Source organism: Cylas formicarius, unplaced genomic scaffold (genome assembly GCF_029955315.1).
Source record: "Cylas formicarius isolate icCylForm1 unplaced genomic scaffold, icCylForm1.1 PGA_scaffold_6__28_contigs__length_40554024, whole genome shotgun sequence".
NCBI classification, from domain to species: Eukaryota; Metazoa; Arthropoda; class Insecta; order Coleoptera; family Brentidae; genus Cylas; species Cylas formicarius.
In genome coordinates, this window is record NW_026844347.1 from 38,029,662 (window position 1) to 38,043,563 (window position 13,902).

The following is a 13,902-nucleotide window of genomic DNA, read 5'->3' on the forward strand; positions in this document are numbered from 1 at the left end:
TCTTATCTCAAATTTCCTTACCATATAACGTTCACCGCACAAGGCACAAACTAATACTAAAGAACACGCTAATTGTTGGATGTTAATTTTACCTCCGCTGCCTTGTCTAGACTTGGAATAACAAAGTTTTGTTTCACAGATAAAACCAGTGGTGCATTCAGGCACCAGTAAATATTTTCAAAAAATAAAGTATAATCAATTTAATTTTTCCAATGTATGTTTTCTGCGATGTAATCTACATGCTATAGACAATATAAATCCAAAATATTTTTTTTTTACTATTTCGGATTTACTTGAAAATGTGATACAAATTTATGTACCGCTTTTGTTAACTTTTGAAGTCATATATAAGACCTTTCCTTTACACATAAATTAGCGATTTCTACGGTTTTATGTCCATGATAATAATAAAATTTCTAAATGGATGTGCAAAAATATTTCCTGGATGTGACAAAAAAAAATCATAGAATAAAATAGAATAGAATAGAATAGACTAACGCACCACTGGGAAAAAAGAGGTTAAATTGCTGCATAATGCGTTTGATTAAAAAAAGACTTGTAGCATTCCTTTCTCTGAGTAACGCATTCTGTTTAGTTAATCAAAAATTTAAACTTAAATAACTCAAAAACGGATTATTCCATATATTTCCTGAAATCAGGAGAAAAAGATCTTTCGTCATAATAGAAAATACAAAGGCGGTTCATTTGAAATAAAAAACTTGCTTGCTAATTATATATAATATTTAGAATTATTTATTACAAATTATTTAATAAAAAAAAACGTTACTTATTAGTAACTATTTTTCCATCGATTAAAAAATTTTCCAAAAAATAACACTTCAACCAATCATCGAAGCACTTTTCCCACATCGAATGGGGCACCTCCAAAACTTGCATTTTAAACTCTTCAATCGCTTCTTCTGGTGTCAAAAATTACCCACGTAATTTATTCTTAATGTACGGGAATAACAAGAAGTCATTAGGTGCTAAATCAGGACTATATGGTGGATGGTTCATCACATCGACGTTTTTAATGCTCAAAAAGTTCTTTGTTTGCACTGATTGGTCGTCGTGGAGAGTGATTCGTCTTCGGCGGTTGCTTTTTCTGATTTCTTCGAAGACTTTCGGGGCCGCATCTTGTTTTTTCCTTCCTGGTCCAAGCTTCCCCATTTTCTCTCTCCAATTCCCCATCAGCATTTTTCTTTGCTCGTTATATCTTTATATTCGTCCACCTTGTTATCCAGATACTTGGATTAATTAATAAAACATTATCAACGACCCTTGCACCAGGTGTTCTTTTTTTCCGTTTGTTTTTTAATCTATTTTATTGTAAATTCGATTCTACCTCTAAAATGGGCCACTAAACCCGTCGAACTGGGTCTGCCTAGCGTCCGATAGCACTCGTCGCGATATCTAGAACGTTCCAAAACAAAGCGTATTGACGCCTACCCCCACCCCCGGGGATTTTGATCCGTTAATACCCGCTCGACATAACAAACGCGTTTTCGATGTTGGATATTATAAATTATCATTCGGAAATTGAAATTGCGTCCTGGAACGTCAACCCGGCGGCCATTATTAACGCATACATCATTTTCCACGTGTGCATAACCCGATAAATATTAACAAAATCAAACGGGCATTAAGCGGTGAGATGATATTCCCGCTATTTGTTTTGCAAATCGCAAATAGATTTTGTTTCGTAAAAACATATATATACAAGGTGTCTCACGTTCGATGGAACATTGTACGTTTTTAGTAAACTGCAGGTAGGAATTCGTTTGGTCGCCTGTTTTTACTCTGATCAATCGATCGAAACGTGGCGACAAATTTGATGTTTTAAATATGACAAATCGAATTCTTTAATACAAGAAAGGAAACGAAACCTTAAAAAAATTGTTTTCTCTCACCTTTTGCATAATTTTGATAAAAAAAAATTGTTGGTTTCCTTTTTATCCAAAAATCAATTTATGTAAAAAATAGCGTTTTTTTGTTTCGACTCCTCATGGTTTTTGGGTGAAAAACTTCTAAAAAATGGTCGTTTTTTCTCAACTTTTGGAACATTTAGTTCCTAAGTTAATGTACTTATCAACTTGACCCTTTCATTTTGATAAAATATATCCTAATATATATTAATATTAATTAATTTTTATATTTACCAATTCACAGAATTAAAATTGTTATTGCTGAACTCCTGGGCACTAGTTTCCTGTATGTATAGAATGGTTGAAAATTATGATTTTACGTCCTTATCGTATAATATTCCTTTCCCTAAATGGTAGAGAACAGCATTTAGTTTTTGCCTCGAGTTTTCCTTGTTTTATTGTAAACAAATGTTTCCTTTTTCATGAATATATAGTGTTCTTATTCAGAATTTAATTTTAAGAATGAGAAATTAAAAAAAAAATCAGTCAGCTAACATCGGTTTCACATCCGGAGCCATTCGTATCGCACCATTTTTTGTAAACAATATGGAACAATATACAGAGTGTCCTGTTTAAAAAATCAATACAAAGGACCAAATTTTCAGCCCTTAATGTTCCATCTACGGTAAGACACTCTGTATATGCGGAAAATGCTTCGATCTATTCTCACTACAGCTAGAAATTTAAATATTTGTTTACTCGCTCATTTGAAATTAAACGCCCTGTATATTCCACACATATAAATATAAAATGACTCGGGATAAAGAAAAAGCGAGAAAAAATGATTTTTTTAAAAAAAGTTGTGTTTTCCAAAACTTTCCCGATTGTTTTTCTTAAATCTAACAAAAGAAAAAAGGGAACAAAACTTTCAAAAAATCTTTTTTGTTGTGTAAAAAAATTGCTCGCTTTTTCTCAACTTTTGGAACGCTTCCTGTTTGTCTGTTTTAATTTTTTTTTACATTTCGTTCTTTAATATAGTTATCAGTTTGTTTTTTTTTTGTTATATTAATTGCATTCCTTACCACACCACACTTATTTTCCATTAGCCACACTTGTTGTGCACGTTATATGTAGTTTGTTTCGTATTATGTATTTTATTTATTATTTTGTATATATTTTAGTACATATTCCAAATAAATTAGTCTAGTTGATTTTGTTTTATTTTTTCGTTTGTAGATTAGTTAACATCGTTCAACGGAATTCTAATATAAGCCTTCACTCCGGTTTAGGTTAGATTGACGCTGATGAAGTTTTTGAGTAACGGGACACAAATTAATGCACGGACTCGGGAAAAATGAAAAATTACCCACTTAATATTACGGTGTATTAGCGTCAACACGCGACGCGCGTATAACGCGGTTTTTCTTTGGATATTAATTTTTTTTTTGTTACGAATATTAATTTACAATAAAAACATTTTTTTAATTTATTAATTAAATTATTATTAAATTAAATTAATTAAATTATGAAAAGCAGTGTAATTTTCTTCTATTGGGCATCCCTGATGTATCAAATCAAGTCCATCAAAATTTCTGAAAAAACCACGAGTCCTTGTCCAACATTTGCTACAAGTGTCTACGAAATGGTAACACAACTCCCTAATTTTTCTATCCCAAATATAAATATAGATATAGATATGTAATATGCGGCTATCTTCGCTGAGTATTAAATTAGTAATAGTAGTGGGCAAGGTACAGGCGGTTAGTTAATTATTTATCCAGGCCCGGCGGCCCTATGCAAATTTTTACGTTAATAGTGACGTCACTTCGCTTATTGAAGGATTTATTACTTTTTTTTTATTACTTACTTCTTCTGTGTGTCAACACACAGAAGAAGAAGTGTAACTAACCTCATTAACTTTACGTCAGAAACACGTATGTCAAAAACGGCCAAGACCTCATAACGTCAATATCTACTTGACTACCCCGCCCTCTACTACACCACATAATTACATAATTTTGCGCACATTTTGCACATAAATAAGTATGTAATATTAAATTTACACACTCTTTCTTACTCTCTATGCCCAAAGAAAAAAGGGCACCTCCGTAATTTTCGGATGTCCGTTGAAATATTTAATTCGATAGCTTTTCTCCCTATTGTAGGTCTGAAGTTGGGTTAACTTCTGCTTAAATTTTTTGTAATGTTCCATCTGGCGTTTAGTTCTATCATAAGCCAGGACTACCCTCTGATAAATGTGGTTGTTTTTTAGTTTTTAGTGTCTGATCCAGCACGTCCTAAACGTATGGGTCTGATCGATCCTGCTTGTTGGATTTCTGGATCGATACAATCCAGAATAGACTTGACACCTGTATATCGTTTCGCTCACGTGCATCTGTCGACTGCTGCTGATCTGATTGCGGCACACCATAGATAATAACGCTACGCTTCCGTTTACATTCGTTAGAATTTTTATATCATTTTGCAATTGAAAAATAAGGGATGTTAAGGCATTCGTTACCAAATTCTCTACAAGTTTTAAAACTACAAGTGTAGCCCTTGTTACTGCTTAAAGTTCGCACCTCAGTCGTCGTTAAATCTACGCAAGAATTCTTGTAGGCTTTATTGCAAATGCTACACTTAACCATATCCACTGAATAGTAAGTACGATTCCAACAAGATTGCTTTCGAAAAATCGTCGGTGTGCGGGGCAAGTTCGTAGCAAATAGAGCGAATCACCTTTTCATTTTACACAGAAGGCGCTTCTCGGATTCTCGTCCTAGAGGGACGCACTGTTTTTCTATCATGCTCCTGCGGACCACTATGGAATTTTCGCAAAATCGATGTAATATGATTGTGAATACACCCTGTATAAAGCTTATGGAGTCGTTTCGATTCGATTTCATCGATTTTCGAAAGTAACAACAGCAAATTGATGAAGGCGTTGGTTGCGTTGTTATTTATTGGTGCTGGCCGGCAAGGATTATATAAATATTACCTTTATATACACGTAAACAGATTCTCCCGCAGCACATGTTCAAGTGACACTTTCTTTTTGGTTCGTTGCACTGCGTCTTCGAAATTTTCTTCAACCCACAGTTTAAACCTAACAAATAATAACCGAAACGCCACTAATGACTTTTTATTGGTTTGTTGAGGGTTTAGTATAGACCACGCAAGTGGTAGCTGTCATTTCTGGAATAGAAAAAAAGTTGAAAAGCGATACCGTCGCTCTATCTTTCGCCAGGCCGCGCATAAATAATCCACCGAAGCTTCCTCTAATACGGCTTAGAGTAACGTTACAGCCCGCACCAAACAACTATCAAAACTAATTAACGCCGTGAGAATTCTCGTAAATATTATAGCGTGTAAGTTTTAATGGGTAAGTAAGTACTCGGCGGCTATTACCGTCTCGCGAATCGAGGGATTTTACGACGAAGTTTCGTTCAGATTTCGAAACTTTTACGCAAATGCAATAAAGATGTATAACACGTTCATGGTGGGTGTGGATCAATTGGATAATAATATATCCAATTACCGAATTGCCAATGGGCAATTTGGACGATTGATTTGTGTGTTGCTAATGCTAGTCAACAAGCCCGCGCATACGGTTACGAACAAGATAATCTTTATTTTCGAAGAGAAATTTCCCAGTATCTTTTAAAGAAATACGGAGTAAAACCGAAAATGCCTGGGCAAAAGAGATCTTTTATATATTGTACCACTACGGAAGGACGCCACTTGTTAGTTTGTCAACAGCCAAGAAGAAGGTGTTCTTTATGTAAAAACAAAACCACAAAATCGTGTGAAACTTGTCAGATTCCACTTCACGACAAATGTTTTTATGAATTCCATAAAATCTAACCACTTTTTAATGTTTCTAAAATCTTTTTTTACATTTTTTCATATAATATTTTGTCATTTTTTAATTCAAAACTTTAAAAAAGTATATTAAAGTATCTTTTAAAGAAATACGGACTAAAACAGAAAATGCCTGGGCAAAAGAGATCTTCTATATATTGTACCACTACGGAAGGACGCCACTTGTTAGTTTGTCAACAGCCAAGAAAAAGGTGTTCTTTATGTAAAAACAAAACCACAAAATCGTGTGAGACTTGTCAAATTCCACTTCACGACAAATGTTTTTATGAATTCCATGAAATCTAACCACTTTTTAATGTTTCTAAATTTTTTTTACATTTTTTCATATAATAGTTTATCATTTTTTAAGTCAAAACAATGAATTTAGTTGCTAAAAAAAAGTTAATAGTTCTGGTTATCGATGGGTTAAAGACATTCGCGAAAACGTCACTTTTTCAAATCGCCGCTTCCTTGTTTACGCGTATTATTCGCCATTAATTTGCCGACGCTGAGAATTACGCGAATTTGAAAACAGGATTACTAAAGAAAATCTCCGGGGACGGGCCCCCACGTGTACAAATATTAAACGTGCGCGTTTCATTTGCATATTTTTCTCTTCACTGACAATAAAATCACGAAAATCCTATAGAGGAGGGAAGTTTAAATACCGGGAATACCCGTGTCTCATATATGCAATAAAAAACATAATGCCAGGATTTTTGCAAATACACAAAAAAACGAAAAACGCTGCAAGTTGGAATATCTATAAGCAATAATTGGAGAGAAGATGCAATATATCCTACCTATTAAGTGATGGAAAAGATTTAAAATTTTCAAATAAAAGAAAACTTACGTCGATTACGGGATGGTTCGATTGTGGAAACGTAGATATTTGGCCTGCCTCAAGGTTCAATTCTGGGACCGCTTTTATCTTGAGTTTATGCTGTTAACATAAATGATTCTATAAGTCATTGCCGCTGCCAACGGTATTTTTTTTTAACACGAATGAAGTTGATATAGCTGAATTTTCGCAAAAACATTACCTGTTAATTAATTCATCTAAATCGACTTATGTAATCCAGCCTAAATAAAGATATAAAAGCAATTGGGAGTAACGATATTCCATGTACACAACCATGTATGCACCTTGGTTTATTTTCTGATTCAACTTTAAGGTTTAAGCCTCACCCAAGCAAATGCGAATCTAAAAAATCTTTTTCCCCGTAGACATTTTCTTTCGAAAACTCAAAAAAATACTACAGATTTTCTAGTGCTGCAGACAGAATTCAGCGTGTGCAAAAATCTTGTTTAAGATTGGCAAATGGCTTTCTATAGCTGATAGAAGGAAGTTACACTCTGCTTCAATGTTCCATATCATAGTATGTTGCGAAGGTCCCTCGTATTTGTCACGAAAAAAAAAACCCTATTAAAATTTTTTTCTACAACATTATTTCTTTACAACACTGTCCCTGAAGAATTGAAAATATTATCTCCTGATAAAGATTTCAAAGAAATTATAAACATTTATTATTACCTTCCACAATTGTGCCAACCTCAATCATATATAACAGTTGCACAATCTTGTTACTTTCGAAAATCGATTAAATCGAGTTTTTCGAAAGTATCTGCGCTCGTATAAAAATTTTATATCTCGGTAACGGTAAGTCCTATGGGATCGCCGTTGGTACAGAAATGATCGCCGTCGAAAAAAAAAAATTTTTATTAACCGTAAATCAAAATTCGTACAAACAATAGCCAATTCGTTCAAACAGTGTTATAGGCCGTATCAAGGGCTACAATTTTTGTATTTACGGTTTTCGTCTATCATACACTTTGATATATAAAAATGCTGTGTTACAATGAACATAACTAAGTAATCTAAAAATATAAATTAATTCCTCATATGGATTCAACGTTTCGTTTCTTTGAAATGTAATTGAAAACATTATTCCTTAATCCATATTCGAACAATATTCAAGATATGCCGCAACTGCCGTGATGAAGTTGGCCATGATGATCCATGGCCAACTTAGTGACAATTTACTTTTCGACTAAATCCGATCTTATCGCAAAAAGGACCTTCCTTTTTACGAAATGATGATGACAATTTTAAAAAATACAACTTCGGTATATGCTCAGACCAAGAATGGAACTCGTGTTTCCAGAACTCGGGCATATATTGCATTGATACTTTTTTTTTACTCTCGGTTTGGGTTTTCGATTGAAATCAGAGATTAATTTCCCTTTACATCGTTCGGAAGTAATTGAAAATTCCAATACGGGCAACGATATAGGTACTTTTTAATTACCACTGTTCTAGGCCCGCGCACCGATCGATAGGCCTCGTTGGTCATTCTGTGCGCCTTTGGTAGGTATTTTTTATGCCCTCCGTTTCCACGGAAACAAGAATACCAACCGTACACAGAGGACGTTATTTGTAATTTAGGCCGCAGTAAATACAAACTAGGAAATCTTGGGTTTTTACTGAACTTATGTAACTAACTTTGGATATTTTAATTACTTTAATTTTATTATTAAGTTGTATTTCGAATCATACCTAGATGTTTGTAAATATTTGGTATATCTATATCGTAAAATTGGTATTGGTAAGGCGAAACTCACAAAAAATAGACTTTTCTGAGCAATTTTTTGAAAGTGAGGAAGACTCCTGTCACAGCGCAGATTCTACCGCTATGTCTCATTCAAGAAACTTGTTTATGCCGTCGCAATTGGTGCCTACTTTTAGATTTACAGATTTTTTTGGAAATTAAGGATTTATTGAAACATTTAAGACTATTAAATTTCATTGAACTGAGGTGGCCGTTGCTAAATGAAAATCGATTTAACACAATTAAATTAGAACAAAAAATGCGTATACGAGGTGTGTTCAAAAAGTAAGGAGAAGTTTTATCAAAAAGTATTTATTTATTAATCAAAATTGACAAAATTAATATTGTCCCCTTCAGACTGGCCGAAACTGTGAACATATGTTATTGACATATGTATAACAGAAAAAAAAATCGAAGATGGAATGTGCGTAACCAGCCCGATTACAAAAGTCACCTTACTTTTTGAACACACGTCGTATATAGAAACAGGTAGTAATAGATTTTTAATTAACATTGCAGGGTTCTAAATTTAAATTAATTTAAAATCGAATCGAATATCTCATTTTGTTAATCTTAATAGCTTCCAACAAATTTTTTTCTTTTTGATTCATCATGTAAAATATCAAAATTATCAACAAACTTGTGCATTTCTAAATTTAAATGAACGGCATTATTAGAAGCAGAACTTTTATTTTTATACGCTCTCTAATGTTCGTTAATGCGTTGATTAAATCTTCTACCTGTTTGTCCGATATAAATTTTCAAAATTTTAACTTGTGAACTCCGGATTTTTGGTGCTTCAAGTTTTAATCTTAAGATGACAAAAATATAGTGAACTGGAGAGACATCTCGGAGTTTAAAGTTGAAAAGAAAGGCCCTAATAAAACGTTCTACAAGTTATCACGTCGTGATGAATTCTACAGAAGCGTTACCTTAAAAAGGACACGGGAAAATGTTTTAGTTTTACCAGTTCAAAAGCACAATAAGCAAAGGCCTGAAACTTTTTCAGCTCTCGTATACGACAATTTGCTTTCACTGTGCTCTGAAAGCACCCCATTGACCACATGAGGAAAATGTCAAGTTTGTCAATATAGAAATAATTTTATCTTTAACTTTACTTCCTAGCTTATAGTTTTTCGAATGTTTAATCATAAAATATTAGGAATGTTAGGAAATTTATGAACCAATTAATGAAGTTGCAAACGAAAATAAAAGCCCATAGTATATATATTTGTTCTTCTTGTCCCTTGTCTTCTATTTCTTCATCGTGCTCATCCTCTTAATCATCCTCTTCAATCAGAATATTGTTTGATGCAAGTTCAAAATCTTCGATAAAAAAGCATCACTTAAAAGTGGTTACTTTACCATGAGACCAAAGCTAACACTGAGATAAGTTTTACAATATTGCAGACCTTCGTGTGATACTTTTAGCTTCATTGCTTTCAAAAATGGCTAGTTGGAAGAATATTTTTTTATCTGGTAGTCATATTTCCCTGATTGTATTTAACAATTTTTGTTTTAATAGGTAAGTTCTTTTTATGTGTTTTACTTAGATGCGAAAAATTCAGCGTAATGTTCTTCTCCCCTAAACCTAACATTGAACAAGTACCCAAATGTAATTATTAATTAAGGGTAAACGTTTGAATTGTGATAAAAACCTTGTTGTTACATTTGATTGTAAACTGAGCTTCGTGGAATATGTATCTTTGTTGGTGAAAAAGTCTTGTTGGGTTTTGAGCCATTTATACAGGCATAGAACTGTCCTTAATTTCAGTTTACGGAAACTTTTAGGTCAGTCACTTGTCCTTTCGATTATGAGCTATGATTTAGTACTCTATTCCCCATGTCTTGATTTTCTCTTACTCTTTTACCATGCATGTAAACTGCTGTTTGGAATGAAACAAATAAAAATTGATCAAATTTATTTATTTACGTTCCACCGGTTCGATTAACTTATCCCCCGAAAGTATTCTATTGATTCGCGCAGATTCGTATTTACAAACGATTCGTAGGGTCTCTCTTGCTGCGAAGGTCCCCGAGCGATTGAAACTTTCCGCTTGCGGAGTTGTTCGTCAGTTTTCAACGCCGCCACGATGTATTTGCATGTGTGCCGCTCCGAATAATACGGTTAGGCAAATGCGGACACTGCTCCCTTTACGGCACATTCAGATTTACCGACATTGTTTACGCGCTAGACGGCAATCCGTATTGTTCTGACGGCTATCCCCGGAGACAATCGCATAAACGTCATTGACGGATGACAAGCGAATAAAACGTCACTGACGGATACGGAAACGCACGCATGCGACGCCCAATTGATGAGATATAGCTTCATGTTATTTCCGGTCTCAAATCCTCAGATTAAATAATTTTATATATTATCTCGCAGACCATTGAAAGAAACCTCGAAAATGTCTGGTTTTTTTTTCGCACCTGGCGAGGATCGAACCCGGGACCCGTCCGGTGTTGGGCGACAACTTGAACCTTGATCTACGGGCCACGCTGGTGTAAATCGCTAATAATGCCTAATATGATAACGCCATGCAGGCTTTAGGTACAGTTTTGTTGATAAAAAAAATCGTACAACTATTATGATTAGTTTTGGTTCTTACCAGGTAGCATCAAAAACAGTTTTCTGATGGAATTCGTCTGAAGAGTAATCACAGGCCATCATATTCCGTATTTAAGGCTTTGTTATATAAGGCGTTTTCCTATACCTATCTTAGAAATTAATTATAGTAGACCAAAATTTTGGACGTAGCTTAGGGACGTACTGTACACTGTGTCCCATTTTAGTCGCTACTGAGGGGTATGGGTATGCCAGTTGTTAGTTACTTTGCTACTTTTTTGTGAAAGGAAAGATGATGACGTTAATAAAATTTTCATGACTTGCTTAGTTTTTAAAATTTGAAGTTTTGGGGCGTCCCTCATATCTCGCAACCGATATAGATTTTACGTAGAATTCAGTGGCGTAGTCAGTTTTTTTCTAAATTGTTTCGCCTTTTTGAAAAAAAACAAAGTTTTTTTTTAATATGGGGGTTATACAAATAAATGACCCCTCCAAAATGATTTTTTTTAATTTTCATTGAGGTGTTTACGCAAGAACTTTTACAATTTGCGTGAAGCCAACTTAGTTTAATATGAACTTTTTATTTGTAACATTTGACATATCTTATTAAAAAAGATAAACCACGTCGTCGCTCACACCGGACGATCCCGGGTTCGATCCTCGCCAGAAAAGAAAAAAATTAAAACTTTCGTTTAATCTGTTTATAAAAAATTGATAGCTTGACATTTTCTTATGGGAAAAACTGAACGGTGATGGTAAAATAATGAAGGTAAAACCGTTCATTGTTTCAGTGCAAAATCCAGTGTTCGAAGGAGTACCATACCGGGAATGGACGAAGATGACGGGGACTACGCTACACTCAGGGAACTACCCCTGCCCCCCTCCGCGTCCCAAAGGCTAAGTGACGGTGAAGAAACGGCGAGTGAGGAGGGAAAGGTATGTGTAACCTTGATACACATACAGATGATCATAGAAGAAAACATATCTAAAAGTAACTAATAACAAGAACTCCTAAAAAATAACCCCCTATAAATTGATGCAGAGCGGAAATTAAAAAAAAAAACAAATAAAACTTGAACATCCTGTATATTTAAAGCTTGGCAAACATGAAAATACGTGGCAGTAGTAGTTATAGAGTGTTGAATGCTCTGGCGGTGTTTAGTAGTAGCATCCTTTGGTTACTTCTAAGCCACCCGTCCCCCAGTAGAGTTTTTAAGATAACCAAATTACAGATCTTAACTAACCAAAACAACTAACCGAAGACTTCACTTTAACATTGCTCAAGTGTCTACGTGGCCTTGTTATTTTTTTTTTAAGATGAATTGTTCAGCGCTTATGTCTAATAATCACTTTTTTATGTTTGCCACCAATCATGTATGAAGAAGTAAAGTACAGTTCCTGAAACTAAAAACTAGCTAACACTAACTAACTAAGACTAACAACCATAATTAAGGATATCTACAACTTAGCAAAATCTCCACGAAGCTTGTTCGATTCGATTTCATCGATTTTCGAAAGTATCTCGTATACAAATTTTATATCTCGGTAACGGTCATGACGATATAGCCGATACAGGCAGCTTAAACTTTTCTATTTACGGTTTTTAAGTATTGTACAGGGTGTTCGCGATAATCCGTGCAATATAAAAAAACATAATAAGTACTCCAAATTTGCAGCTACGGACGTCAGACTTGGGAGAGAAGTAGGAGTAGAAGAAAATAACGCGAAGTATTTTTTTAATTTTTGTGGTTATTTTGTCATCCAGAAAAACGTCTTTTCCTTCAAGGCCGACCGGAAAAATTTTACATTCGCAGGAGACCCGGCGCTGTATATTTTGTGTCAGACATTATTTTGATTATATACAAGGTGTTTTAGTTATGGTCAAAAATCTATAAATCAAAATCGTACAATCAAAATTCTTAAAAATAATAGCTAATCCGTTCAAACAGTGTTATAAGCTGTATCAAGGGCTATAATTTTTGTATTCACGGTTTTCGTCTATCACATACGCTGTTCGAGATATTTAAAAAAATCCAAATGAAAATCGCTATTTCCCGCCCTCAATCTAGACGCGATGACGTCCTTTACTATTACCACGTATTGCATGGTTTCAGAAAACAAGTAGTTTCTTGAAATTCGTATACCAGGAAACTAAGGAGATCCATACAGCGTACGTCGTTTGTGGGCCAAAAATTCTAATAGATTCCAGAAATTTCTGGTTGGCGGTAAATGAAAAACTTTTGAAGATGTGATAATTTGATATGAACAGTATCGTAAACTGTGCCAAGAGAGAGTTTAAGTCCGCAGGAGACCTATAGAAAAATAATGGGTCCCTCTAGGACAAGAATAAGCGAACCAGCGATTCAGGTTTTATTTCAGAGTTGCAGGGACGTCAACTCTGATACTATTTGTCTGCTTCATCCTGGAGACGGGCTGGATGACAAAGACCTCAGAATAATCAAGAATGTATATTGTAGTCAGTCAGCAGCTGCTAGAATCAAAGAACAACTGACAGGAAATAAAAATACATTACGAAGATTTCCTTCAATAATGATGAGCGAGTGGTTGAATATTGTCAGATACACGTGGATTACGTGGATTACTTGGAGGGGCCTCAGATGCCGATTACACATATCGCAGACTTCAGTAAAGAATTTTAATTTGTAAAAGAAAACAAACATATGATTAGCAGCAAGAGCAATATCGAATTCTCGAGTTGTGGTGTTGGTGACAGAATGCAATGCAGAGCGCACAAGAAATGCGAAGTCCTAAATGACACTGCACTTTAAGAAGAAAAGACTTTTTAGATGATTTAGGCAAGCCTCTATTATCTTATCCGCAAGTCGGTAACTTCATTCGGTGCGAATGCAAGCCACTCAGCCAGCAGGGGCCTAATGAAAAATCGATACACGAAGCCGCATTCACAGACCTGGTCTTAGGCAAATAAATCAGCCCGGGTGCAACGCGCGCTGAAAAATCCCCTGCCATTTTGCAAAAA

General features: G+C 34.7%; 1 protein-coding gene across 1 annotated transcript in view; it reads left to right on the forward strand.

Moving 5' to 3' along the window:
- LOC132702988 (protein tincar) overlaps positions 1-13,902 on the forward strand; it is a 160,547-nt gene that overhangs the window by 132,669 nt on the left and 13,976 nt on the right. Inside the window, exon 11 of the mRNA XM_060671958.1 lies at positions 11,696-11,840. Coding sequence (XP_060527941.1) covers positions 11,696-11,840 — 145 coding nt within the window. The remainder of the gene's footprint in view (positions 1-11,695; positions 11,841-13,902) is intronic.